This window comes from Chrysochloris asiatica, unplaced genomic scaffold, assembly GCF_000296735.1.
Source record: "Chrysochloris asiatica unplaced genomic scaffold, ChrAsi1.0 scaffold00035, whole genome shotgun sequence".
Classification (NCBI taxonomy): Eukaryota; Metazoa; Chordata; class Mammalia; order Afrosoricida; family Chrysochloridae; genus Chrysochloris; species Chrysochloris asiatica.
This window is the reverse complement of record NW_006408553.1, coordinates 18,658,657-18,684,986: the sequence shown is the minus strand read 5'-3', so window position 1 is coordinate 18,684,986 and position 26,330 is coordinate 18,658,657. Positions and strand designations below refer to the sequence as shown.

The window sequence follows — 26,330 nt, the reverse complement described above, 5'->3', positions numbered from 1 at the left end:
GTTAAATATTCAGGAATACCCATTGTTCTCAATGTTATCCATAGCTTGTCATAATTCACAAAGTTGAAAGCCTTTGTATAGTCAGTAAAGCACAAGTAACCATCTTTCTGGTATTCACTGCTTTCAACCAAGATCTATCTAGTGTCAGCAATGACAATCCTTATTCCAAATGTTCATCTGAATCTGGCTTAAACCTCTCGCAGCAGCCCCCTGTCAATGTACTGTTGCACCCGTTTTTTAATTATCTTTATCAAAATGTTACTTGTATACTATATTAATAATATTGTTTGATGGTTTCCACATTCCATTGGGTCAGCTCTCTTTTGAATGGGAACACATATGGATGGATGACTTCCCGTCTGTTGGTTAGGTAGTGAACTTTTACATTTCTTGGCATAGATGAGTGAGTGTCTGCAGTGCTGCATCAGAAAGATTTCAAATTCTATTTTATCAATTATTGGAGACTTGCTTTTTGTCAACACCTAAAGTACCCCTTGGACTTCTTCCTTAAGTACCTTTGGCTCTTATAATTTGCTACCTCTTGAGATGATTGAATATAGAATGCTTCTTATTGGTACAGTGACTATGCATTCCTTTCATCTTCTTTTGATGCTTTCTGCATCATTCACTATTATGTCTGTGTTGTTGTTGTTGTTAAGTGCTGTCAAGTCAATTCTGACCCATAGCGACCCGGTATAGGGTTTCCAAGGAGCAGCTGGTGAGCTTGAACTGCCACCTTGCGGTTCAAATGGCTCTGCAGTCTGGCATATTAACCCACAGTGCCACACCAGGACTCCATTATGTCCGTAGAATCCTTCAATATTTCAAGTTGAGGCTTGAATTTTACCTTCAGTTCTTTCAGCTTGAGAAATGCTGAGTGTGTTCTTAACTTTTTGTTTTTCTAACTCCAGGTCTTTGCACATTTCAATATAATACTTGTCTTTGGCTTCTTGAGCTGCCTTTGAAATTTTCTGTTCAGATCTTCAACTTTCTCATTTCTTCCATTTGCTGTAGCCACACCACGCTGGAGGGCAAGTTTCAGAGTCTCTTCTGACACCCATTTTGATCTTTTATTTCTTGTTTTCTTAATGACTTTTTGCTTTCTTCCTCTATAAAGTTCTTGATATCATCCCACAACTCTTCTGGTCTTTGATCATTAGTATCTCATGCATCAAATCTGTCTTGAGATGATCTTTAAGTTCAGGTGGGATATGTTAAAGGTAATATTTTGGCTTTCATGGTTTTGTTTCAATTCTCTTCAGCTTCAGGCTGAACTGGCATATGAGCAATCGATGGTCTGTTCCACAGTATACCCCTGGACTTGTTTTGGCTTATAATATGGAGCTTTTCTACCTTCTCTTTCCATTGTTGTTGTTGTTGTTATTAAGTGCCGTCGAGTCGGTTCCGACCCATAGCGACCCTGCACAGGGTTTCTGAGGCTGTAAATCTTTATGGGAGCAGAAAGCTTCATCTTTCTCCCACAGAGCAGCTGGTAGTTTCTAACTGTTGACCCTGAGGTTAGCAGCCCGATTCGTAACCACTATGCTACCAGAGATGTAGACAATTTGATTTCTGTGTAGTCCATCTGGTGAGGTCCATGTATTATCTTTTATGTTGTTTAAAAAAGTATTTGCAATGAAGAAGTCATTGGTCTTTCAAAATTGTATCACATGATCTCCACCATCATTTTTATCATCAATTCCATATTTTCCAACTACTGATCCTTCCTCTTTTTTTCAAACCATTGCATTACAATCCTCAGCAATTATCAATACAGCTTGATTGCACATTTAATCAATTTCAGACTGAAGAACTTGGTAAAATTCTTCAGTTTCATCGTCAGTGGCTTCAGTGGTTGGTGCATTCATTTGAGTAGTGGTATTAACTGGTCTTCCTTGTTACTGTTGTTGTTAGGTGCCATCAGATTGGTTTCGGCTCATAGCAACCCCATACACAACAGAATAAAACACTTCCTGATTCTGCGCTCTCCTGACAATTGTTGGTATGCTTGAGTTGACTGCTGCTGCTACTGTGCTAATCCATCCTGCTGGAGGTCATCCTGTTTTTAACTGACCCTCAATTTTATTGAGCATGATGTCCTTCTCCAGGGGCTGGTTCCTCCAGATAATATGTCTTATGTGTGACATATCATCTCTCATATTTTAGTAATCCTTGTAGGTGTATGGCTATTACCCTATCACAGACAGTGTCATACTTCAAGCTAGATCTTGATATTTTCTTTTTGATGATGAATATGACTGGAAGATGTTAAATGATGTGCCTCAAGGCCAAATGTTCTTGGCAGTATCAAGGTCATCCCCTTTATGCGGATTTTCAGTCCTGATCTTCTACTGTTTGGTGCAACTGTTTCTGAGCCATATATAATAATACTACATAGCTACTACTCTTAATTTTTTATCTCCAAATGGTTATTTTACATTAAATGAGAGTTTTTTAGTTGAGTACAATTCACACAAGTTTTAAACAGTCAAGACATGATTAATGCAAGATGTATTAATAATATGTTGCTCCTTGTTGCCATCTAGTCTGTTCCAACTCATGGTGACTTTATGCTTAACAGAACAAAATAGTGTCCATCTCATCTCCACAATTTTCTGTTTGTTTGAGCACACTGTTGAAGTGATTGTGTCAATCCATCTCACTGAGGATTTCCTATTTTTTTGTAGAGCCTCTACTTTACCAAATACAGTGTCCTTTTCTATTAACTGATCTTCCTAAGACATGTTCAACGTAAGCAAGCCAAAGCCTTGTCATCATCATGGAATCAATTACGACTTATAGAAGTCATTAGGACAGAGTAGAACTGTCCCAGAGGGCTTTCAAGCTTGTAATCCTTACTCTTTATGGAAGCAAACTGCCATATTTTTGTACCGTGGAATGGCTGATGAGCTTGAACTGCCTATTTTTCAGTTAGTAGTCGAGTACTTAACTACTGTGCTGTGCCACAAGGTCCTGTTGGCAGTTCTATGCTATTGTGGCTATTGTTGAGTGCCATTGAGTCAATTCCAGCTGATCGTGAACTTGTGGTTCTGAACTACTGATCTAGCAGTTACCAGTCCAGTGCTTATCCTGCAGGGTCATAACAGGGCACTTGAATGTATTGTTGTTGTTAAGTGCTATCGAGTCAGTTCTAACTCATAGGGAGTTTGTATAGTGTTTCCTAGGAACAGTTGGTGAATTTGAACCACCGATCTTATATGCATTAATCTGTGGTATGGCAATACATAGTACATGATATAATATACATGGGTTAATACTGAAGATGCAACGTTGCACAATGGTTAAATAGTACCAAAAGGATGAGAGAGAATATTTTTAAAAAATCCAATTGAAGAGATATATCAACTTTCATCTCAATTGTACATATTAGTGTGTAAATTAGGCAAATCGCTTCTGCTACTCAGCTTGAGTTTCCTCCGCCGACCTTGTGGTTCAAACCAAGTTTGCGGTTCAGTGTTTTTTCCTGTAGTGTCATACCAGGAGTCCTCTATGGAGAGTTGTTGTTGTTAAATGCCATCTAATTGGTTCCGACCCATAGCGACCCTGTATAGGGTTTCCGAGGAGCAAATGGTGAGCTTGAACTGCTGACCTTGCAGTTCAAACGGCTTTGCAGTCTGGTGCATTAACCCACAGCGCTAGGGAGTTGTTGTTGTTGTTGTTACGTGCCGTGGAGTCAGTTCCGACTCATAGTCACCCAGTAGAGAGTTTCAGAGGCTGTACATTTTTACAGGAGCAAAAAGCCTCATCTTTCTCCCGCGGAACAGCTGGTAGTTTCAAACTGCCGACCCTGAGGAAGTAGCAGTATTTAAATACATCTTGTAAAGCGTAATTTTTTAAAAGATAATATTCATTTGTGAGAAAACTTCTAATAATCTCAAAGAATAAGGAAAGTCAAACAGTGAATGACTATTTTCCAAAACACAGGCAAAGCATGCATACACGTGTCTGGTAGATCAATTCTCAATTCACCTGAGAGGAAAAGGACAAAACCCTCATTTACTAAGATTCTGAAGAAAAATTCTAGGCAAGTCCTTAACCAGTCCCCGAACAGTGTTTGTTTTGAAGCATCCATTCACCAGTACTTGATTTTCTTGATCAGGTCTCAAACCTTTTATTGAGCTACAAGAAGACTTGGGAAACAATCAGTAACTTCATTTAACACTCATGTGTCCCATGGCACTCAGGAGATGGGTGGCACATGTACATACCAGGTAATCAATCTTTGTATCTATCATCCTTTTTCTTCATAAGAAAGCAAGTCCGTGCAATTACCTCATCCAAAATAATTACCTTATGTGAAACTGCTTATTCTCCAGAGAAAGGTGCTTGGGTACAGGTAGCACTTTGGCTGGAGAGATGGATTTTTAAAAAGTATTTGCATCGATATTGAAAGAAGTGGGGAAATGCTGGCAAGGTTCTATTTCTTTCAAATCGAGATGTCATTTTCTATTGGGAAATGGGCAAAAGGGGGTATACTCTTACATTCATCCACATGAGCTCTAGCACTGTTTGGGGGACCTAATGCTAGACAAGATGATGCAATAGTCTGACCACAGAGTTTAGGGGTCACTCAAAGACAAACGAAGATGGTACTTGGGTCAGAATCTGTGGGGCCTCGGACAATCTCTGTAGTTTCTCTCCTTCCATAGAGGGAAGAAAAGGAGCAACTCTAAGAAACATTTAAAAGTAGTTGAATAAAGGTTTCGTGGTCTATTAAAAACAAACCAAAGTTTAAAAAGTCTTTGCTTTTGTTATAAACGTGCAAAGGCCCAACATGACTCTCCTCTCCTTAAGAGAAGGCAATTCTTAGGGGCCAGATTTAAAGGAAGTTAGGAGCTATCAGAAATGACGCAGGAAAGAGCAGTGTTTCACTCTAGTATACATCAAATGACTATGAGTCCAAACCCACTCAAAGGCACCCAACAACAACAACATCAGAAAGGCTATGCTTAATGGCATAGCCTCTCCAAAAGAGAAAGATGTGGTAGTTAGCAGAGGTAAATATTACAGCTTTGGAAACCCTTGTTGTTGTTGTTGTTGTTAAGTGCCGTCGAGTCGGTTCCGACCCATACGATCCTGTACAGGGTTTCCGAGGGTGTAAATCTTTACGGGAGTAGAAAGCCTCATCGTTCTCCCGCGGAGCGGCTGGTAGTTTCGAACCGCTGATCTTAAGGTTCGCAGCCACTACGCTCGCTATCCTAGGGTTCACTTTTATTCAGTTCTATAAGGTCGTTACGAGTCAAGTTCAACTCTAAGTCAAGGAATATAAAAAAAATGAGGATATTTTCTGAAAAGTTTGGGGATTCTGAAGTTATTAGGAAAACAGAGGGAAAATTGGAAAAGAAAATAATTAAAATAGAAATAGATCACATACCCCTTACTGCACCCAACATTGCAATTTCACCATCTATTAATTTATATGCATGCATATTTAGCATAGTTGCTAAATGAATTTGTTCCAGTGTCTTTCGCTTCATTTTTTCAGGATTGATTTTTGATATGACGTTGAAAAAAAAAATGAAGGAGAATCAGGACTTCCAAAGGGCTCAAAGTTGAACAAAACCGAGCAGGTTTCATGGAAGCAGCGTACTCCCTTAAGATAGCTATGAAATACCCTCGTCTTTCTGCTCAGCTTTCGCCTCCAATAGGGCTACCCAGCTTTGCTCTCACACATCCCGAGGCTTGTGCTCCTCCTAAGCAGCCAGACTCTGGCCTCCTTTCCTTTCTCTTTGAGAGGGGGGCTGTTTGAGAAACGTGGGAAAACCTAGGGACACGTGAAGGCGCCGCGGGGCTCACCTGCACCTCCCCGCCTGCCCGCCCCGAGCGGCCCAGCTGCCACCGCCCCTTTTGCCGCCCCGCCCCGGCCCGACTCATTGGCTGCGGCGCGGAAGGGAGGAGAAGGGGCGGCCGCGGGGGTCTCATTAGCGATGCGGACTCGCTCCTCTGCTAGCTAGTCCGACGCCGGGCAGCGGCGTGAGGGCTGTGAGGGACAAGGCAGGGACACCTAGAGACTTGGGTAACGGCCGTGCGGCTGCGGTCGCCCATCCGTGGGGGCTATGGAGGCGCGCGCTTTCTCTGGGTGCCTATCCAGCGGCGACTCGGAGCTTCCTGCCCCGCTACCTTAGGGAGCGATCGTGGAACTGTCACTCGCTAAAGCCCACCCTGACCTACTCGTTCGGCCCATTCCTTGTTGGGCTTTTTGCGGACTCCCGGGGCGTGGAGAGGAGCTGTGCTCCGGAGTGGGGCGAGGAGCATGGGGAGAGTGGCCGCCGCAGGAGGAGGCAGCGGAGGGGCGCGACGGTGGATCCTGTGGCTGGGGCTCTGCTTCTGGGCGGCGGGGGCTGCGGCTGCTCGAGGTAAGCGCTGAAGAGAACGTGCGGGGGGCGAGGGCGAGAGAGCCAGACTGAGCGGGACCTGCACCATGGCGCGGGCTTCCCAAGTTGCGCCTTGCACCTCTCGGCGCGTCTAGCCGAACACTGTGGGAGTAGAGTGGAGAACCTCCTAGAGGACCAGAGCCTGCCACCCTAAGTTTGCAATCTGCCGCAATCCTACAGGTTGCTGTGACCAGGTCTCTGCCCTTTACACCTATAGTCTGCTCCATTACCAAACCCTCCCCAATTGCTGCAGACTGGAGTAGCCCCCTCTTCACATAAATCTTGCTCTCTCCTGTTCCCCCTACTTCCTTCCAAGATGAGATCGTTCAGGGATGGGCGCCAACGATGATGTCCGAGAGTTTTGAGCGAGAGGGACCGAGTGATGTTCAGTCTCAGTAGGGTTAGTGGACTTGAATTAAGAGGACACTTTTTTTTTCCTTAAGGGACCAACGTTCATGCTGAGGTCCTTTTGCTCTGCGCCAAGCGTGGCATTGAACCCTTGGGCGCCTCTGGTCCAGGGTTCTAGTTAGCACTAAGCTTTCCAGCGTGGAGGCCGCGTGTGTGCGGGAGCTCTGGAAAGCTGGGTGCACTATCCTGGTTTAACTGCGCCTGCAGTGCCAAACCGGGATAGCAGTTGGCCTGAGGTTGCTTAACCGGTGCCTCCTCTCTCTACCCTGCGCTTACTCCAGCTAGCGAGCGCGAGTTCTCACTGAGCAGCAGAGAAATCTCTTTTTCTTTCCTACTGGTAGTGTAGACCCCATTTTCCTGGTTTCTCAGAACTCCAGCAGACTGAAATTTTGCAACTGGATTTAGTTCCACCTTGAGCGAGGACAGGAAGCATCAACTTGAAAATTAATCCCAGGGATTTGTTCCGAAACGCTTAGAGGCATTTTCAGACATAGCTCGAGAGTACTGTGGCTTTACCTTTGAAATAATTCAGAACCATCTCTTTCCCATCCTCTTTCCCTGTATGCCATCCATTAATGAGGCTTAGAATATGTAATTGCATTAAATGATTTACCTAACACTTGTCTGGCAAGAGGTGGAACTGAGCTGACCGCCTCACCTTCTGCTCTGTTCCCTCTCCTGAATGCGTTCTGAGTAGTATTCTGAGTAGCTGGGAGACAGAAAGGGTGGGAAGGGTAGAGGACCATTACAAAAGAATCGATGTAATCTCATTTTTATAAAAGCTAAAGGTGTGTTAAAAGCAGTTGTGCTGCCTGAAGTGAAGAATTAAAAAGGGACTGGGAGAGAGAGAGAGAGAGATGTGGATTATAGACTTCCCGTTTTATGATTCTGTTCTGTGACTATTTGCATTTCATTTCCTGAAGAGTGGTTTTTTTTTTTTACTTCTTCTTCTTCTTTTTTTTTTAATGGAGCAAGCTTTTAAAACGCAGGAAAGGCTTAAAAAATGAGCCTCACGTTTGAACACACTGGCTTATGGTGAAGCATAGTTCTTTCCCTTGCTAGAAGAGGCACAAGCTTCAGCCATTTAATTTACAACGTTCAGAGAATGCCTCATTGCAAAGTCAGCTCTGACTTGTTTCTGTACACTGGGATAGGGAAAAGCCAGCCTTTTCTTTTATGAATGTTGATCTAAGTGTCAGAGTTTTCACTTGCTATTTTGTGTTGCATACCTAAGAGTGGCTGACTCTATGTGCTGACCCCTTAGAATCTGGTTCCTAAAGTTGTCTTGTAGCCAGCTCTAAACAAGAGGTGGGGACATGCCAAAAGCTTCTTGGAGTGGAGTTACACTGACTGTGAAACTAAGGCTAGCACCTCTTGTCTGCAAGCTGTTCCTTAAAGGTCTCCTGGAAAACATACTGTACACTCTGCAGGCTTATTTACAACAAATGTCTCGCATAGATCATAGTAATGTTCAAGACACATGGAGTGAAAGAGTAAATGTGACTAATATTTCTCTTGCAATATTTTACTTTCTGGGGCAGGAAGAACACTACTCTTAGCATCTGTCATATATTCATCAAGAAATGAGCATTAAGTAGGCTCTGAACCCTATGAAGCTATACATACACTTGGCTTTGGACAGTACAAAAAATAGGTACAATTGGGGTTTTCTGAACAATGGGTGTTTTCCACCATTATGGAAGGTCTCCTAGCCCAAGAAGGTGTCCCATTCTTTACAACTAAGAAAAGGCGCACTTGTGTGGTGAGGTTGCTGACTACTCTCACTGTAAGGTTGGTCCTAGGTTGTTCTTATTTATTCAAGAAAATAGTTATTGTTCTGTAAGCCTTTTCATGGTCATTTGAACCAAGATATTCTACATTACTAACCAACAGGATGTATAAAATTATGCCATTTGATTTGATGGTAGGAAAATTTTTAACAATTCAGCAACTTTTTGTTTAAGCAATATTTATCATTTGTCTATTTCCCAGGTCTCCCATTTTAAAAGTATGTATGTATCATTTGTTTATCACTCCACCTTTCCTTCCCATCCCCTGGATTTCTTTTCTTGACTCTGTAATTAATGTAAAAAAAAAAAAAAAACAACTCTGACAATGAAAGGAGATTTCAGACGATTAGCTTTGAATATATCCAGAGAAGACACTTTCAACAAGGAACTACCTGCAGAAATCAGTAGTGACCCATGGATCAGTGTTCTGTTTCCCTTCTTTGGCAGTAAGACTTACTTCTTCAGGTTTATATTGCTGCCTGTCAGCATACTGTAAGAAAGGCAGTATATGATTACTGTATATTTTAACACTTTCCAAATTAAAAGATGCTTGTTTAAAAGTTTTTCATGACCTGCCAAGTGCTAATTAAATCTATGTCATACTGTCACACTGATTTGTTTTTGTTCTTTGACAAAAGAAGTACTGCTGTTGATCTGATTCTAGTTGTGATTAGATACTGTACATAAGATAGCCTAGTCATTAAAGGAAGAAAGGAAGATAATGTTAAGTAAATTGCTTGCACACGACTCCTTGATTTTAAAAAAATCCTGGAAAATTAAATTGTCCCCACAATAACTAAAGTAATGCATTATTGGCTAGAGAGGTACACATGTGGGTCAAATGGTTTACACATACTTAAATTCATTTGTCTATCTAGTTGATAAGTTTTAAATTTTAAAGTCAATTTGTCATTATTTAATGAATGTATTTTATGGTCCCCTTTCCTTATTCTGTTCCTTTCCTCAGGAAATTTGTAGGGCTATGAGAAAAAAGAGCCTCCCTCTCCCACCCCTGCTAGTTTCTTGCATGTCTTATCTTTTTCTGACTCTGATTTGCTCCTAAATTGAACAATCTGGTGACACCTCCTTTTCCTACCCAGAAAAGTGTTCTGTTCAAGCAGTATCTTCACATATCTCTTTAAGCATAGCATTTTTTCGTTCTGACCTTGCCTTATAATGACAACACTTGTTACCCTTTTTCACCATGTCATGGAAAATGACCCTTTACCTACTACACTACTCTCTGAATTAGCCCTCTTTTGGTATGGAGTCTAGATGTGCTACCTCATAGGATGGAGAAGCCTGCCATTTCTGGATCCTCCTGGTGAACTCTCCTCTCTCAGGACAGTTATGACTGAACTTAACCATGTAGTCCAGATTTCTTTGTTTTATTAGTTAGGGGGACATTTTTCTGTTTGTTCTGTTCTGTTATCACCCTTATGACTTCATACTTGTAAACTTGTATTTCTTTGTCCTCGTCCTACCAAACATGTATCCAACTTAGCACATTGCCAGTTTTAAGGATTGGTCAAGAAATTGGTTGTTCAGAGAGAGTGATTATTTGGTACTCTTCCTTTCTGCCATTTATTTATTTTTATGTATGCTGGAGACCCAGACCACATGTATTAAAGGCTAATTCCAAAAACAGGTATGCAAAGAAAGATTCCATAACATCCTGTTAAGTGAGGTGAGTGAAGAGCGCTCTCTTAATGTACAGGCATGGGAGTTCACAAAGAAACCAGATGTTCCTCCTCCTAGAATATACCATAAAGAGCATTGGTGGCACGGTGAGTTAAGTGTTGGGCTGCTAAATGTAACATTGGTGGTTCAAACCCACCAGCTGATCTGTGGGAGAAAGATGAGACTGTTTCCTCCTGTAAATATTTAAAGTTTCAGAAGCCCTAATGAGCAGTTCTACTCTGCCTTATAGAATCACTGTAAGTCCTAATCAGTGTGAAGGCAGTGTGTTTAGAACACACATTTGCTATTTATGCTATTAGTCACTTGAGTAGCAGTGCCACTTGAACAACTTTGTCATTGTCTTGTCTTCCCTTCCTCTTTATTCGAATGCCTTCATGAATTAACAGCATAACAAAATAACCAGTGTGAACTTTCCCCTAACATTCATTTTATAAGTGGTCGCTGTTGGCATGAGAACTGCCAACTGTTGCTATCACTCTTTTTATATTATGCCTATTTCTTAAGAAAACAACTTTCAAGCCTTGTTTGAATATAAGAGAATAACAGTAATTACATTTAATGTATGCTATTCATGATACTAAAAGTTTTACACATATTCATTCATATTCTTATTATAGTTAAATGCCATCAAGTCGGTGAGCTTGAACCACCAACTTTGCAGTCCAGTGCATTAACCCACAGCACCATACCAAGACTTGTTAGTTTCCGTCTCTTTGGCCAGACTCACAGCGACTCTATGTATAACAGAACAAAGCAGTGCCCAGTCTTGCACCATCCTCACCGTTGTTGCCACTGTGACAGTCCTTCTCATTGAGAGTCATCCTGTTTTTTGCTGACCCTCCACTTTACCAAGCATGAGATCCTTATCCAGGGACTAGTCCTTCCTGATAACCTGTCTAAAGTATGAGAGATGAAATCTCTTCATGTTCACTTCTAAGGAGTATCCTGCTGTACTTCTTTCAAGGCAGATTTTTTTTGTTTTTCTGGTACCTTATGCTACTTTCAATATTAATTCGTATGCTTTTAAAAATAATTCTTAAAATGCAAGTATTGCTTTCATATTTATTTTTGATCGAGGAAAAAGGTGCAGAGAGAGGTTAAATAACTTGCTCAAGGTCAAGGAGTTCATGTATAGTGGAGCCAGGATTTGAACCTATGCAGTAAGTCTCTAGATGCCACAACAAAAGCAGTTTTCTAAACTATCATGAAAATAAAATGATCCTTATATTATGGTGACAACAGTACTAACATGGTATTTACATGACTATCAGAGTTGTAGAGGAACTTAGAGTAACTTAAATAGATCTATAAATATATTCAGATAAATCTAAGAGATTTATGTTGTATGAAAACAACCACCCTCTCACCATTCAGCCTAATGTACTTTGGGATTGGAGTCACACTTAAAATTCTGAATGCAAGTTTCTAATACGATAGCTTGTTTTTTCACCAATTTTGAATTTCAACAGAAAATATTACTCTGATTGAATATACCATCCATGGAATGGCAGATCCCAAGGGACTATTTGTTGCATGTCTTGTATTTTTAGCCTTGTTCGCCAGGGAAATGTGGAGCATGAGATTTGAGAATAGATTGTTAACACCAGAGGCTGCTGTTTCTGCTGTTTTGGGTATTCCTGCTGCTGCTCTTGTGAGGCAGATGGTTAGATTCATTTATAGAAAACAGATATTCGTTCTATTTTGCATTTCCACTTTGAAAAGAACTTTTAATTGTTTGTGCCACATTGCATCGTATGGCCTTATTGTGTGCATACACATGCTGTGCGTAGATAATTTTCAGAATTAGGCGGATGTTAATGTATTCCGTTTGGACTGCATTGGAAATCCACTGCAAAAATTGTTGTGTTTTTCATTTGAAAGTGAGTATGTGTGCAATAGAAGAAGTAGTGTGTGAATTAAATATTTGACTGCTAACCGCATGGTCTGTGGTTCAAACCCACCAGTAACTCTGAGGGAGAATGACGATGCTATCTGCTCCCATACAGATTTACAGTCTATAACATTATATATAGAGTTGCTATGAGTTGGAATCAACTCGATAGCAGTGATTTGGTTTTGGTTATGTGTGTAATACTGTTTGTACTAAGTGCTTTATACTCATTCCTCTAAACCCACTGAATCCCAGCTCAGTAACAGAGTTATTAGGGTTGTGTTTATGTAGCTAAATTAGAAGCAATAGACATATATTACATTTTTACATTACAAAACCTAAAATATTATTTCAATGGGACAAATAAAGTAAGGATTCTATTTATATGATCATAAGTGAAGAAACTGGAAAACTAAAAGACATCTTCCAAGTGAGGTCAATGACAGCTAGCTTTACTTCATGTAAATTTTTTACTTTCTGTACCCAAATTTCTGGTTCATTTAAGCAAAAGAGCCTTTATTCCAAGAGGAAACAAGAGAGAGAAAGAGAGACCTTGGCCATGTGTATTCTACTAATCACTCAGACCCTGAATTGTAAGGATGGAAGGGAACTTGTGGAAAAACAGTGAAGAATTTGAAAAAGGATGGACTTTACATACGTTTTGTTGTTTCTAAATCAGTTAAGCCTGAGGGAAAATGGCATTGCAGACTTTCTAGAAGACAGGTAATTGACAGGCAGGTAGAGGGAGCAGGATCTCTTTGCTGACAGTGTGAAGACATCATTCTGACCACTTCAACAACCCAACCAATACTGGGCTCACTATGGTTTTTGTTATATCATTCACCGGTTTTCACAACTTTACTATAAAGGTAAATTTATGTACTAAATATCTACTGAGAAGATTTGCATCTAAATAAATTTGTGAGTTGTTTGAAAGTCCTTGGCAGCTTCTGCCTGCAGCATTATGTTTAGTTATTTATGTTGTTTTTGTAAAGTGCCAGAAAGTTGGTTCTAACTCATAGTGTGACCTGGTATAGGGTTTCTGAGTAGTGGCTGGTGGATCTGAATCACTGACCTTGTGGTTCAAACCGACCTTGCGGTACAGTGCTTATCCTACAGCAACATACCAGAACTCCATTATGTAGTGGTTATTGTATTTATTTTTAATTTAGTTTAATAAAACATACTGGAGGATAAGGGGAAACCGAATGATATTAGGTTATGAGCTGGCAATATTTGAAACTCACAAATCAATGGTTTTCAAACATTAATAAGCATTTAAATCACTGCAGATCTTGTTAAAACACAGATTCTGGATGTTAGGGTCTCAGGGAGGGGTCAGAGACTCTACATTTCTGATATTGCCAGTCTGTGGACCACATTTTGAGTTACAAAACCATACCAAACCAAATACTAAACCTGTTTTCTAGTTAATTTTGGTTCATGGCATCCCTATGTGTGCAGAGTAGACCTGGGCACCATAGATTTACCAAGGCTGGGATCTTTTGGATGCAGAGTAGCCAGGCCTACCTTTCACTGCATCTCTGGGTAAGTTTGAACCCCAACCTTTTTGCTGGTAGTTGAGAGATTATTTGCACCATCCAGGGATTCTTTGTTGTTGTTATTGTTGTTATGTGTTGCCGAATTGGTTCCCTCTCATAGCAACCTTGTTTCCAAGGAGTGGCTGGTGGGTTTGAACCACTGACCTTGAGGTTAGCAGTCCAGTTTATCCTACAGTGTCACACTCCAGGACTCCTTCCTTGGTGGTGATAGTGGTGGTGTGCCATTGAGTATGTTCTTACTCATCTATAGGGTTTCCAAGGCTGTAAATCTATTGGAACAGAATGTCTCATCTTTTTCCTGCAGAGCAACTGGTGAATTTGAACTATTGACCTTGCGTTTAACAGCCCAATGTATAATCCACTATGCTACCAGCCAGGACTCCTTTGATGCGAGTTATTCAAGTTTTTTATATTCACTGTTGTTTTTCACTGGCAGGTTATTATAAAGTAGAATTCAATGTCAGACTATTTCAAAAATTCCAGTAGAAGAATGTTGTTGTTTTGTTAAGTTCTGTTGAGTCGATTCTGACCCATAATGACTCTTTATAGCGTTTCCAAGGAGCATCTCCTGAGCTTGAACTGCCAATCTTGCAGTTCAAATGGCTTTGCAGTCTGGCACATTAACCCACAGCACCACACCAGGACTGTTTTAACTTAGGTAAGCATATTGTTGCTCTTGAGTCCATGCCAACTCACAGTGATGCTAAAGGACAGAGTAGAACTGCCACATAGAGTTTCCAAAACTGTAAATCTTTGTGGAAGCTGACTGTCACATCTTTCTCATGCACATGTCCTGTGGATTTGAACAGCCAGCCTTTCTGTTAGCAGTTGAGTGCTTAACCACTGCACCAGTAGGGGTCCTTAAACAAACATACTGCTACCTATGAAACTAATAGACATTCAGTGGCACAATTCTCATGTAATATGTCCTGGCTTGCAGTTGTCAAGATAGATATAATAGTTATCCAGTTTAACAATATTTTAGATGTTTCAATTACTTTTTCAAGTAATCAGGCCTTTTGTTTGCATATTATTAATTTCCTGTTGGTAATAAAGAGAAAATGGAATTCTCCAAAAGTTGAATACTTTGTCTAAAGTTAAATTTTTTCAAAAAAAAAATAAATTAAATAAATAAGAAGCTTTCTTAACCGTCTTCAGTATTCTTTCACATTATTTATTAATTTTTCCTTGACTGGAGTTACAATTAAAAATGACTCTGGGTCCTGAACAAGGAGAGAAAAACGTTACAGTTTAGAATGAAGTAGAACAAAATACATGGTTAAAATAAAATTAAAAAAAACAACAAGCTAATGTCTAAAATGACCCCCACCATCCCCACCCACATTATTGCCTTGAGATAATCTTTAAATTCTAAACCGGAAATATCCCCTGAAGTCTTTCAAAACCAAATAGTTTAGCTTAACTAGTAACAAATGTCTGCTTTGAGCATTATGCTCTTTTCAGAACTATTTATATAGGATAAAATTGACAACAGCAATTTGGAAAGATTAGATAGGAACCTTAAGGGGAAGTGAGTTTATGTTAATTAGGGAACAACACAGAAAAGGAAGGTGAGGATGTATAACTGGGAGAATATAATGTAATCAGTGTCGCTAAATGGTATACATGTAGAAACGCTTGAACTGGTGTACATTTTGCTGTTTATATTCTCAACAGCAACAGCAAAATAAAATTGTTAATGAATAGGAGTCCTGGTGTGGTGCTGTAGGAAACTGCAAGGTTGGCAGTTGAAACCCACCAGCTGCTCCTTGGAAATCCCGTACAGGGTTGCTATGAGTTGAAATAGACTGGACAGTGCATAACAACAACTAATTAATAAATAGAAAAAAACAACAACAGAACAATGTCCATATGGAATACTGATGTTCTCTGAAGAGTTGGATTTCTGCTGCCACAGCATGGAATGGGAGCCTGAGGCTGAGTGTGTCTGCCTTTGCTGCAAGACAGTGGTCTCCACTGAGCAGGATCCATCTAGCTTCCTGTTACTTTGCGGACACTTAGCCATACCCATTAGATGGCACTTGCTGAATAATAGTTGTTATTGAAATCTGATTGTGTTAAGGTATAAATAATACTTAGGTTAAAATTTCTAGAATGTACTTGATATTGTGGTAAAATTCTTAGGAAAATTTAATTGCCAGAGCACGAATTAAATAACTGTCAGGAGATTTGAATTTTTTTCTACCTCTATATATTATAAGGAGTTCTGGTAGCGTAGTGGTTACGAATCGGGCTGTGAACCTTAAGGTCAGCATTTCGAAACTACCAGCCGCTCCACGGGAGAACAATGAGGCTTTCTACTCCCATAAAGATTTACACCCTCGGAAACCCTGTACAGGGTCGCTATGGGTCGGAATCGATTCGACGACACTTAACAACAACAACAACATATATTATAAGGAGCTCTGGTAGCGTAGTGGTTACGAATCGGGCTGCGAACCTCAAGGTCAGCAGTTCGAAACTACCAGCTGTTCCGCGGGAGAAAGATGAGGCTTTCTGCTCCCGTAAAGATTTACGGCCTCGGAAACCCTGTACAGGGTCGCTATGAGTAGGAACCGACTCCACTGCACATAACCACCAACCACCATATTTCATATGGAGTCCTGGTCTGGCGCTGTGAGTTAATGCGCCAGATTGCAAAGTCCTTTGAACCTCAAGGTCGGTGGTTCAAACGCACCAGCTGCTCCTCGGAAACCCTATACACGGGTAGCTATGGGCCAGAATCGACTTGACTGCCCTTAACAACAACGTTTCATATGGAGTCCTGGTGTGGCTTTGTGGATTAATGCGCTGGACTGCGACATCGATTTGAACTGATGTTATGGCAGTTAAGCTCACCAGCCACTCCTCGAAAACCCTGTACAGGGTCTCTATGGGTCGGAAGACTTGACGGCACTTAACAACAACAATAACAACAACAATATTTCATATAGATTATTCTAGAAAGATGATTAAGTGTAAGATGTGTCACTATTAGGGGTGGTTGTTTTAAATAATTCATTTGTATAGAACTTGACATGGGGCTTTCATAATTTTAATTCTTTTATATTTTCACATCCACTTTGACATTGAACTGATGGTGACATTAAGGTTTGGAGATATTTTAGCCAAGGAGCAGTAGCGGGGACTAGAATAGAAGTCTATTCTTCAAAAGGTTTGGGGACCTTCTTAACTACATTACTAGGTAATTGTATTTTATTACCAAATATATTAGCTATACTTAAGTTGAATAATATATTTCCACTCATATTACCTTTGGAAAAGGGGGGTGACTATTTGAGAATATGTAACAGAAAGGGAAAATAAACTAATAAACTTTTAATAATACCTGTTTTGCCTTCTTGTTCTATACTCTTATGTTTATTATAGTTATAAACAAAAACATCCCCATCTGGGTAAAGGGGCAACATAAAATATGTTAGGAGTGATTTGAGGAAAGCAAAATTGGGAATATACTTAAAATAGTAAGCTGTAGCATGGAATACTTGATATATAAAATATTTTTGCCAGTGCCCGTTAGTTTGTGGTACTGTGGCGGCTTGCATGCTGTTGGAATGCTGAAAGATATTGCCATGGAGATTTCAAATATCAGCAGGGTCACCCATGATGGACAAGTTTCGGCAGAGCTTCCAGGCTAACGTAGCTTAGAAAGCATGACCTGATGATCTACTTCACAAAATTGGCCAGTGAAAATATATGGATTACCACAGGATGGTATCCAGTATAATAGCCTGGGCCTGGTTTCATTCCAGTATGCATAAGGTTGTCATTAATGGGAGCCAACTTGACAACAACAAACAATAATGACAATACAATATTTTGAAGAGCTATCTAAGCAATGATTAAAAAAAAAAAAAAAATCACCACTAAAGTTGTTCATTAAAATAATTAAATCATAATTTATTCTGAGATTTTATTTTTAGATATGTCATTACAGACAGACACGGAAAACATGTTAGAAATAGAATAATGGCTTCTTAATCTGTATAGTTTTCAAATGCCTTGTCTGTTTTATATATTTTCAGTGTATGTGCTTATTTTTTTTTTCTTTTTGTGTAGAGTTGCAATACGAGATTAAGTCTTTTAGTTTAGACTTGAAAGAAGTTTTAGCAGCAAAATCTAGTTGAACTTCCAACAACAATTTTCACCAATGTGTCCTTAAGAGTGATAATCTATATTTTTAAAAAGATAGAAAGTTCCTTTCCAGAGAAATGTTAAGTGCGTTTTAAGTCTTTTGAAGGGATACTGGAAAGAATATCTACTTTTCATTTGAATACAAAATCCTGCACCTACCTCACTCAGACTTGGGGCCAGAAGCCTACATCAGGAAATTTCCAAAGTTGTCTCCCTTAAAAAAAGCAATCAGGAGATTCACAGGTTTTGTCAGTGTGAGGTGTGTGGGTGGGATGTGAGTGTTGTGGGCTGTGGGGGTTGCTCTAAAGAAATAGTTGAATTAATGAACAGATTTGTCATTAATTTTTTTTTTCATCACAGAATAAAAAAAAAATGCATCTGATATGTTTAGAAATTTAGCAGATAGCTTGAGATGCACATCCAATTCTAGGATATAAATGTGAAAAAGACAGGCTCTACCATATCACATCCTCCAGCAGAGAAGACAGTCACTTTTACAGCCAATTATTAATAATTGTCAAGGTGATAAGTGCTGCAATGCATAGATATCTGTGTGTGTACATTCTATATTAGTAGAATGTCATATATCATCATTATATCAAACTTTCATCATTAAAATTCTATGCCATTAATTTAGGTGACATTAATAACACTTAAACTTGAAATGTAGACACAATTTTGACTGGAAAGTCAGCTTCTTAGTTCTTAATTCTTGCACTTTGATTTTTCCCTCTGTATCTCCCATCTAATCTCCGACTCTCAGCTTCCCCTCATTGTCTTTTCTCCTCAAGTTCAAAACTCACTTCGATATAAGCAGTGTGGTGGGCTGGCAAGTTCAAGACCATGTGACCTTCCACATGCCAATTTTTTTCATCTGTTCTTGTTATTTCATTTTAAAACAAGAAAAACAATTTCCAGAGTTCTAATCTCATGAATTTTCTTTACAAATAAAGAATTGAGGAAGAATTATTAGGTTGTTTTTAAAGCTGCTTCCTGCTTTGACATTTTATGATGCTACTATCCTTCGTTTTCAATAGCAGTTTTATTATTTCAAGAAGCATTTCTTGGTATTTTAAACATACATCAAAACCTTAAATAAAGGGAGTAGAGTTAACAGGGCAAGTTGTGGGGTTCTGGAATTATGCTGGTAAGTCTTAAGCAATTTTTAAAAAGTAAGTTAATTTAAATGTATATTTTCATTATTCTTAAATCAGGAGTTGTAAATGAATACATATTTGTGCAACTCTAGCACAGAAGGGAGTTGAGTGGAAAATAGAAGAAGGTGTTAGGAAGACCTTAGCTTTAGTTCATTGTTATTCATTTAGGTTTGTGGACCCCAAGTTGCTAAATTTTTCCTTTTTATTAGAAGCCATACATATGAACTATTATGTTAAATTTTTAGATTTAATTCTCAAATTGTATCAATAAAATATTCTAGTAAAAGTCACAAGAAGCAGTATTCAGTCATCTAGTCTGTTACAAACCAACTTTCTCATTTTTAAAAAGAGATTTAAAGGATCAAAGAGTCATTTGGTCCTCATTTTTAATATTTTATTTTTGTTTGAGTCATGAACATTTAAATATTTTTCTAGACTTGTGGACTAGATCTGTCTAATACCCAGTGACCTTTTTAAAAAAAATTCATAAGAATTGATTTGATCACCAAATTTCTGTGTGCCTCAATTCTGTATTTGTAAAGAAAATTCATGAGATTCGACCTCTGAAATTGTTTTTCTTGTTGTTAAGTGCTGTCGAGTCAGTTTCAACTCATAGCCACCCTATATAGAGTTTCCTGGGAGTGACCGGTGGGTTTGAACCTCCAAGCTTGCAGTTAGCTTTCCCTACAGTGCCACACCAGGATTCTATATTAATGAAAAAAGGATCCTAAAATTTCTAAGCCAAAATACAAACTTGCATATGACCAACCAAGGTGCAGAAAGACTAAACAGTTTTCATGGCTTTTAGAAGTCATTTATGTCCCTATATGCCCATGAATCCACCTTTTCAGCTTCCCAATGTTCTTACCTCTTTTCCTTTCCAAGCTTATAATAAAAGGTAATCAATAGAGGCACAAAGGAATTCCAAAGAATGATACCAGAAGACTAAAGACTATTGATCATTTTACCTTTCTGTTAAGGATGCTCTCTTTTTATTTAAAATGCTTATATATATTTTTCTAAAATATCTTTGAAATAGCATAGATTTTTCTCCTTTGACTCTGTTCTAAATCACAGGATGTCGGGGCCATGATTTGAGGGGCTCCATTTCTTTGAAATAGAATAGATTTTTTTCCTTTGACTCTGTTCTAAATCACAGAATGCTGGGACCAAGATATAAGGGGCTCCAGTTAGTTTGGTGTAGCAGAACCGAATAATATTGTAAAAGAGGCTTGCATTATAGATTTGTTGAGTGTTTGGGTCTTAACATTGAGGGTGAGTTTTAAACTTTTTAACCAATTAATGGAATTCTGCAACCTTAATATGTTCAGAAAGAGTCAGTAAACCCCCAAACCCAACCCACTGCTATGAGGTTGTATTCCATAGGAATTCTCTAGGCTTTAAATCTTCACAAAAGCAGATTGCCATATCTTTCTTCCAATAAATCCAGTCATTGTTGTTAAGTTGGTTCTGATTCATAGTGACCCTGTGTAGGATTTCTGAGGTCCAATAGTAGAACTTAAATGTCTTCCGAGCATACTTATTTTAAAATTTGATTCATGGGAACTAATGTATTCACTTCATTTCCATGGAAACAATGTGGTATTAGTGTCAGGTGATAAAATCAGTAACCTTATACTTGATGCCATCCCTGATGGCACAGTGGTGAAACACTCAGTTGCTAACAGAAAGACCAGCTGTCCAAACCCACCAGCCACTCTGGTAGAAAAGTATGGCAGCCATCCATAAAGATTTGCAATTTGGGAAACTCCTTGGGAAAGTTTTACTCTGTCCTGTAGGGTTACCAGGAGTCCTGGTGCAGCGCTGTTGGCTAATGCGTCAGACTGCAAAGTCGTTTGAACTGCAAGGTCGGTGGTTCAAGCTCACCAGCTGCTTCTTGGAAACCCTATACAGGGTCGCTATGGGTCGGAGTCGACTCGACAGCACTTAACAACAACATAGGGTTACCATGAGTCAGAAACTACTTAATAACACTGGGCACACTGGACCCCAAGTAAATGATGTTTAATATTATTTGCCACAGGAATCCTTGAATGGCAAAAATGGTTAAGTTCTCAGCTACTAACTGAAAGGTTGCACCATGTATTAGAATTGATTCCACAGTAACTGGCTTTGTTTTTGCTTTAATTTCCTACATAGCCACTAACTAACTAACTAACTCCAGCCATCCAGTCGATTCTGACTCCTAGCAAACTTATTTAGGGTTTCTGAGTAATAGAAAGCTTCCTCTGTCTCCTGAGGAGCAGTTGGTGGATTCAAACTGCTGAACTTGTAGTTAGCAGCCCAACTCCTAAAACCTTTATCAGGATATAAGTAAATTGATTCTGATTTCCACTTTTCCTAGTTTATGTCTGGGTTTTCATGTTTCCCAAGAAGGTGGTGTTGTCTTGTACCCTTGAACCGGTTGTCGGCCCTATGGGTGTCAGAGTAGTCTTTATAGAAGCAAATCACCAGGGCTCTTATTTTGCAGTGCCTCTGAATTGATTTGAAAACTGTCAAACAAGTACAAACCACAAGCACCTTGTAAGAGGGTAACATATTCCCATTTGAATGGCTCCTGAGACCTGTTCTGTGAGGGGAGGCTACTCAAATGGATGCAGTGGTGGTAGTGGTTTTCTGCCAGCCAGTCAGTTCTGATTTATAGTGAATCCTGTGTAGTATTTCCGAGGCTACAAATCTTTATAGGAGCAGAAAAACTCACCTTTCTCCTGCAGATCTACTAAACTAGCTGACCTTAACGATTAAGCAGCCCAACACAACCCACTAAGCCACCAGAGATCCTTAACGGATGCAGTGGTCACTCAGAAAACATTAGATGCAGCAGAATTTCAATGTGTGATTTGTGTGTCTTTAAAGAAAGTTTTTGAAGTTGGCAGCAACAAGTGGTAAATTTGAGTTGAAGATGAGTGACTGGATATATAATTTTGAACGCTTTAGCTGCTTCTCATGGCACACCCTGTTTTGTTTTGTTTATGTCTTAAAGAACGTCTGAATCTGAATCTCTAATGCCATGATAACTTGCAAAAATTAAACTCCATAATTGAGCTGGAGTTTATAAACTCTGATGTCTAAAGTGTTGAATATTCATGTTGAAGCCACCTTGCTGGGAAAGTGTTAGACACATGGGGTGTTGAAACTTTTGATTCTTGGAGATTAGGTGTCAAAACACACAGGGCTGATTATTTTTAGCAATTATCAGTAAAGAATCTTTCTCTTGAAAATGGTGATCAGGTTTTGTATTTACACATCCCTGGTCATAACCCAAAACTGTTTTGTTAGAATCACAGAAAAGCAAGTGCATGTGTATTGTCACTCAGGTTTAAGTGAGAAAATCATAGATAGGTGATTTGAATGTATCTTGGCATTACCTTTTTTTTCTTCTTTACTGCATAAAACTGATGCTTAATAATTTAAAGTGTGTTTAAACAGTCTTATTGAAACTGATCAGATTGAGAGATGAGCACCAAATGTTTAATGTAACTACTGTTTATTAAAGTCCATATGTATGTGCAATTTAAATTCTGAAGGAAAGCATTTATTTCTGATGTTATCAAGAAGCCCACTTTCTTCCATGTCAGAGCAAATAAATCAGAGTCTCTGGGGATTTTCCGTTTAAACTCCTGATATTTTAAATAAAATATTCAGCTGATTTTATTGAGGACCATTGATTTACTGAATACAATGGTTGATTATCTATATAGAAGCTGATCTTTTTTGAGATTTATACCAGAATATTTGAAAATCCCTATCATCATAAAGGATGAGGGTGATTGTCTTCCCCTTCCTGTTACGTCTTCTCTTTCCACATTTGATCTCAAATGATTTGTAGATTTCCAGGAGTAAAATTAAATGCTGGCATGAAACACTTCTTCAGCCTTTGGGAGCTAGACTTATATTGCTGAGATAGAAGAACTGAAGTATTAACAAAAGGGAGATTATTTGAGCGACTTTTACAGTCACAGGATTAGAAATTGTACCATATCTCTGTCTCTTCTGAGAAGGTACAAGGCCCATAAATGGAAATGTCCTGTTGTCCCTTAATCCACCTAGACCCCTAGCAGAAGTGATAATAAGTGATCATATTTATGAGTAGATTGATATCTTTGTAAAGAACCGTGCAGGCACAGTGGTTAAAGTGCTCAGATGCTAACCTAAGAGTCAGTGGTTCAAATCTATCAGTTGATCAACAGGAAAAGATGTGGCTATCTATGTCTCTAAAGATTGCAACCTTGGAAACCCTGTGGGAAAATTCTGCTCTGTTTCATAGAGTCAGTATGAATTGGATATAACTCTGTGGCAGTGGATTTTTGTTTTGTAGAATTGATTTACTTCCCTAAAGTACAATATTTTATAGTGAGACCATACCCTAAATTTTCATTTTGCTGTCAGCGAAATTTTAATTATTTTCAGATTTTTTTTTTTCTATTATGAGAAATGCTATTATTAAGCATTCATAGTCATGGATCAAATGGTACACATTTTTAAGTGTTTCTCACTTAGTAGATTACTGGAACCCAGAACACGAGCATGTTAAAATTTGCTAAATAGTGCCAAAATACTTTTCAGCAGTATACAAATATCCATCACTTTATGTAGGGCCACCATTTGATAATTCCAGGCTCAAAAATGTCTATTTTAGAGAGTATAACCTGATTATCTCTGTGTGGACTTTGTCTTTATATACCTGATTAATAATTAGGTTTATATCTTTTCATTGCCATTTACATTTCTTTTGTGGAATAACTCCTTGAGTCTTTTACTCATTTTTATTCTTACTTGTCTTCATTGAGTTACAGGAGTTTTAAAAAAATACATTTTCTTTTTTATATTCCTTAAATGCATTATGTGTGATTTGAATTTTTCTTCCCAGTTCAACACATACTTCTTATTTTAAAAATACTTTATAATATCCTCTGGTGAACTAGAGTTATTTATGGTATTCTCATGAACTTAAATGTTTAATTTTAATTGTAATCAATTTTATCAGTAATTTTATGTTTAGTTCTTTTGTATTTGTGCTAAGGAAATCCTTCCTAAATCTCATTAAAAATAGTCTTCTGAAATCTTACATTCTGGTCTTTCATATTCATTACTTTAATCCACCTGGAATAGATTTTTTTCTGTGTAGAGTTTGAGTTATGGATTCAATTTCATACTTTATTGTGAATAACTAATTGTTTCTAAAGCATTTATTAAGGAGTCTCTTCCTTTTTACAACAATCTGCAGTATGGCCTTTTACATTTTTGAAGGACTCATAGATGCTTGGGATTTTTTAAATATAGCATTAAAGGTTTTTGTCATGGATTGAATTGTGTCCCCCCAAAATATGCGTCATCTTGGCTGGATAAGAATTCTCAATGGTTTGGCAGTTATGTGATAATTCCCATCATGTGAATTGATGTTATAAACCAATAAGAGGATTCAGGGTTGAATACACCATCCCAAGTCTCATCATGACCCTGAGACCCTGATTTGATTTAGGGGAGATTTCCAGGGATATGGCCTCTACAATGCCTTTTATCTTGAAAGATAAAAGGAGAGAAGTCAGCAGAGATGAGGGACTTACTATCATGAAGAAAGGAAAGCCAAGAGTGCAGTGTGTCCTTTTAACCTGGGATCCCTACAGTGTGAAGCTCCTAGATCCAGGGGAAGATGGATACCAAGACTTATAAGAGAGCTCCAAGAAATGCTGAGCCTACAGATTCTGAAAGGAAGCAAGGGTCTTTCTCCAGAGCTGATGCTCTGAATTCAGACTTCTAGCCCCCAAATTGCGAGAGAATAAATATCTGATTGTTAAAGCCATTCACTTGTGATTTTTCTAATATAGCAGTACCAGATAACTAAGAAAGATCTTCAAAACATCGTTCCAGCCAAAACTTCATTGTCTTATTTCCTATTGATTTTGTTCTACTCAACTGGACTCCTTGCTGTAGCTCAAACTTGTTCTACAATGTCTTCAGCATTTTCTACATTTCTTTTACTTCTAACATTTTGTCTTGTGATATTATTTTAGGCATAATTATTTCTCTCTTTTGAAAACATTTCAAAACAAAGATGATGTCTTGTTAATTTGCGATACCCTAAAAATGGCTTATTTTTCTTCATGTTTAATAAGTCATTGTTAAACTAAATTGTTGTTATTGTTTTTAAGAGCTGTTGAGACAGTTCTGACTTATAGTGATCTGGATCCTGTACGGTATTTGTAAAAGCAGTGTGTGGGTTCGAACTGCTGACCTTGTGGTGAGCAGTCCAGTGCTTATCTTGTAGCGCCACATAAGGATCTCCTCAAATAAAATTTAGAATGAAAAGTATTTCAGAAATTATCCAACCAGTTCTTTATATTTACCTACTCATGATCATATTGTCATTAGAAGCCTGAGCGTTGCAGAGTTTAAATGCAATGCTCAAAGTCACATAGATTGGTGAGTCCTTGAATTTTTTTTTCATTGGCTCATTCCAGAATACCTGTCATCATTCCATAGGTAAATAACTGAACTTGCCAATCTACACACTGCATAGAGGTATCAACCAATATGAAGAAACTGGAAAAGAGGTGAAGGGACACATATATGGCAGTTCTATGATCCTTAAATGATTTAAGTCTGTTAGCAGCCATGATGTTCATGGCTAAACTAAAAATACTCAGCATTTCCATAACACACTATGCTGTCTTACTTGGTTTTGGTCTTTGTTCTTGCCTCTCATTCTACAGAACTATTTTCATGTACCACCTTTGATGAATCTTCCCCTGCCCTATACATGAATGTCTTCTTTGTATATTTCTGTATGATGATATTCTTTAAATTCTGCACTGGTCTGACTATATATATTTGTGTGTGTGTGTAAACTGACTGATAATTTACATGGGAGAACATCAACTTTACACCATTATTTCATTGCAATAATTACAATCTCCTCCATGCATCATCATTCAACAGTATTAGCTTCCACTCTGTTTTTTTTTCTTTCTTTTTTTAGGGGGTGGGGTGAGGAGATGTACACAAAAACACTCAGGAATGTATAATAATTTAAACAACTAAAGGTCACATTCTGCAAGCCTGCCTGTTGGCCTCCGGCACTCAGTCCCTCTCTTTCCATGAGTCTAGAGTCCTCAGATGCTCCCTTTCTTCATGTCCTCATCTCTGCCTCCATCTCTGGTGTCATTGCTTCTCTGAATAGGGTCTGCATTCTGCGTGTGCTCTTCTTCCTTAATGGTCCTAGGATCCTCTGTTTCTGGACTGTAAGATTT

At 38.7% G+C, this 26,330-nt stretch overlaps 1 protein-coding gene across 1 annotated transcript in view; it reads left to right on the top strand.

Annotated features, from left to right (window-relative positions):
- Positions 1-5,951: 5,951 nt before the first annotated feature.
- The window catches only part of UNC5D (unc-5 homolog D (C. elegans)), an 890,335-nt gene continuing 869,956 nt past the window's right edge, over positions 5,952-26,330 (top strand). Inside the window, exon 1 of the mRNA XM_006859970.1 lies at positions 5,952-6,377. Within this exon, the coding sequence (XP_006860032.1) occupies positions 6,275-6,377 (103 nt within the window). The 5' untranslated portion in view covers positions 5,952-6,274. The remainder of the gene's footprint in view (positions 6,378-26,330) is intronic.